Source organism: Condylura cristata, unplaced genomic scaffold, assembly GCF_000260355.1.
Source record: "Condylura cristata isolate star-nosed mole 26May11 unplaced genomic scaffold, ConCri1.0 scaffold00041, whole genome shotgun sequence".
Taxonomy (NCBI): Eukaryota; Metazoa; Chordata; class Mammalia; order Eulipotyphla; family Talpidae; genus Condylura; species Condylura cristata.
In genome coordinates, this window is record NW_004567142.1 from 5,623,125 (window position 1) to 5,626,427 (window position 3,303).

At 67.8% G+C, this 3,303-nt stretch overlaps 1 protein-coding gene across 1 annotated transcript in view; it reads right to left on the reverse strand.

Annotated features, from left to right (window-relative positions):
* Positions 1-1,950: 1,950 nt before the first annotated feature.
* The window catches only part of LOC101634959 (prostate-specific antigen-like), a 2,746-nt gene continuing 1,393 nt past the window's right edge, over positions 1,951-3,303 (reverse strand). The window contains exons 3-5 of the mRNA XM_012733528.1: positions 2,783-3,293; positions 2,569-2,705; positions 1,951-2,106 (exon numbers count right to left, since the gene is read on the reverse strand). Coding sequence (XP_012588982.1) covers positions 1,951-2,106; positions 2,569-2,705; positions 2,783-3,293 — 804 coding nt within the window. The remainder of the gene's footprint in view (positions 2,107-2,568; positions 2,706-2,782; positions 3,294-3,303) is intronic.

Genomic DNA, 3,303 nt, shown 5'->3' on the forward strand with positions numbered 1-3,303 from the left:
GGAGGTGGTGGGGTGACGATCCCCTGGGAGGGGTTGATGAGCCCCTGTGGGGGTCCCTAGAGAGTGGCCATCTCAGGGGTCCACAAAGCCACAGCCCGGGTCTGAGGCCCCAGATTCCTGGGCTCACCTCATCTGACTGAAATAGGGGGTGGGGGATGGGATTGACCCCGGCTGTAGAGAAGAGCAGCCAAAACCCCAAAGGGCCAAAAGGCTGAGCGCAGAGCCAAGGGCGACCCATGGGGCCTGGGCGGGGAGGCCAGGGCCGGGAGGCCAGGACGGGTGCGGGGCCAAGGCTCAAGGCCAAGGCTGTGTGTCCCAGGCCCTGTTGGGGCTGAGCCTGGGCACCGCGGCCCAGCGCCCCGGGGACAGCCCGGGAGGCGCGCGGGGTCCCGCGAGCGCACAGCGCAGGCGCCCTCAGTCCCAGCGGGCCCGGGCTTGTTGTACAGTCGGGGTCACCACCGCTAGCCGCGCCCCCAGTGGGCCTGACCGTGCGGAACCACAGGAGCAAGCGCCGCGGGGTGCGGGCCCCTGGAGCGACTCAGAGAGGCCGGTGTGGGCCTGTGGGCGGCCACTGCCCTGGTGCAGCGTGAGTCTGTGCTGGGCAGTACGCGGTGGCGTGTGGGCTGGACCCTCAGGAGCCCCTCCGGGGCCCAGCCCCTGCCCGGGACTCTGACAGTCTGCCACCCCACTCTCGGCGGACACCTGGCCTCCCCCCACCACCCCGGGCCCCGTGCTGAGCTAGCCGACTCCTGGAGGGCCCTGTGGGCTGAGCGGCGCTCGGGCGCCCCGGTGGCGTCTGCCCCTCCCAGACTGAAGTCACCCCTTGCTGGGACGCGGCCCCTGGCCTCTGTCGGGGTCCCCCAAGTCTGGGGGTGGCTGCCCCAGCGCCTTTCCCAGAGCCTGCCTGATCGAGGCGCACAGGGCCAAGGGGGCGTCCAGGCAGAAATGGAGGCTGACCCCTCGCTTGTCTGTGTGCCCCACTCTTTTCTCTGGGTGACTCAGGGGTAACGGATACTGGGGTGTGTTGCACTTTATCACGTCCGGGCGGCCCCGCGGGTTCCGGGAGACACTGGGCCTGAGGCCTGCGCTGCGCATGTGCGCCTCCCTTTGGGGGGCTGGGGTTCAGAGCCCCAGGCGGTCAGGCCGGTGTCCGTCAACCAAAGGGGCAGAACTGACAGGTGGGTAGGAGGTGGGGGGGCGTGAGTCGGGTGGGGCTTGGGGGCTCGTGCTTGGTTCCCCAGCCTAGGGCTTTGGCTTGCGCCTGCGCAGTAGTCCCGCCCTACGAGTGGGGAGAGGGGGTGGCTAGGAGGGGCTGGGTGGTGGCAAGTTCTGGCCACTGGTCACTCCTGAGGGCCAGGGCCGGTGGGTCGGGGTCCACGGCCCCACAGGGACCCTCCGAGGGTCAGGGTCGAATGTGCAGAGTCGTGTCCCGGACTCCCCTAGACACTCTGGGGAGCGAGGCGCGGGCTCCCAGAGTTGGAGGAGGGGCCCTGGGATGGGTGTGGGGCGGGTGCTCGGGGTTCGCGGTCGAGGGGCCTGGGGCCCTGAGAGGGTTGGGGTGCCACGGCCTGAGCAGGCCTGGGTGTGCCCCAGACAGCACAGCACGAGCTGCCCGCCGTGGGCGCCTCCTGGTGGCGGGGCGGAGGTTGGGCAGCCAGACCAGACCCCGGTGGGTGTGGGGCGCAGCCTTTTGCTGCAGGGGAAGCAGCCCTGTGCCTGAGAGTGTCCGAGGAACTGGGGAGCGCTCCCTGGGGTCAGAGCCCCTTCTCCTCTCCCGTGTCCACCCAGGCCCGTGCCTCCTGCTGGGCAGTGCAGTGGCAGGATGGCGCCCAGCCCCGGAGACGGAGACGGAGACGCAGACGCGACGGCAGCTCGCGGAAACCCATGTGTGACGCCAGCGGGACTCCATGCGAAAGCCCATCTTATATTTGACAGGGGTGAGGGCCGGCCTCAGGGGTTGGCCTGGATGGTCTGCTGGATCCAGGGCACGTAGTCTATCACCTTGGTGTAGATCCCGGGGGCATTGCGTCCATCACACATTGCCGGGTCCCATGAGGCAATGCCGTGTAACTCGCCATCGCAGATCAGAGGGCCTCCGAGGTCACTCTGCGACACAGGATGCAGAGGGAAAGGTGGCAGTGGGGCCCCGGCCTGCACACCTGGGCTCAGGTGACCCAGTGACCCCCTGCTATGGGGAGAGCGAAAACCATCTCCAGAGCCCGTGGCAGGAGAGGGGGGTCCATCCTGGGGTCAGACGGGTCCTGGCTGAATTGGTGGGATTCAGGGTGCAGCCTCTGTAGGGTCCGGGACTGGAGGTCAAGGGGGATTCAGTGGGATTATGGGCCGGGCCCTTTCGGGACCCACATGCTCAGTGCCCCTCTCAGCATCGGCTCTTCTAGAACCTTCTCCTCACAGTCAATGTTATGAGAGGAGCTGGGTAAGTCATATATGGAGATGGCGGTGCGATCTCAGGTGCCCGGGGGAGCTGGGTGGGCTCAGAGCTGGCAGGGCCCGGGCACCTGGCCTCACCAGGGCAGCTGAGCCGGGTGGGCCCCGGCGGGGACTCACCACGCAGGCAGCTGAGCGGGGCTCCTCCTGGCCGGCACACAGCATGTGCCGTGTCACCGCCTGGGGGTGGGCCTGTTCACACGCGTCTCTGGACAGGACACTGGTTTCCGCGCACCGCAGCTTGGTCTTGTGAAGGTCTGTAAATCGGGAGGGTGAGGAGGGCTAGAAACCCCACCCCCCCCCCCGTGCCCAGGGCCCGCCCCGGCCCCCGCACACTGGTATGATGAAGCGAGGCTGCCCCAGCCGGCGACGTGGCAGTTGCTGCCCAGCTGCGGTTCCCGCGTGGGCAGGCTGAGGATTCCCACGGTGTCTGTGATCAGGGCAGCTGCGTGCAAGCGCACCAGCATGATGTCGTGGCTGAAGTCGTCCTCTGGGGTGCGAGTGAAGACATTTTGGAGGCTCCGGTTGAACTTGGGGTGTGGGATGTGTTCCACACCCTGGAAGTACTGGGCTCCCAATGTGTGTGGGGAGTTCTCCCGGTGCAGGTACTTCTTCCGGTGCGGGTACTTCTCCCGGTACGGGGAGTTCTCCTGGTGTGGGTACTTCTCCCGGTGCGGGGAGTTCTCCCGGTGCGGGTACTTCTCCAGGTGCGGGGAGTCCTGGTGGTGTGGGAAGTCCTCGTGGTGCGGGGAGTCCTTACGTTGCGGGGAGTCCTCGTGGTGCGGGGAGTCCTTACGGTGCGGGGAGTCCTCGTGGTGCGGGGAGTCCTTATGTTGCGGGGAGTCCTCGTGGTGC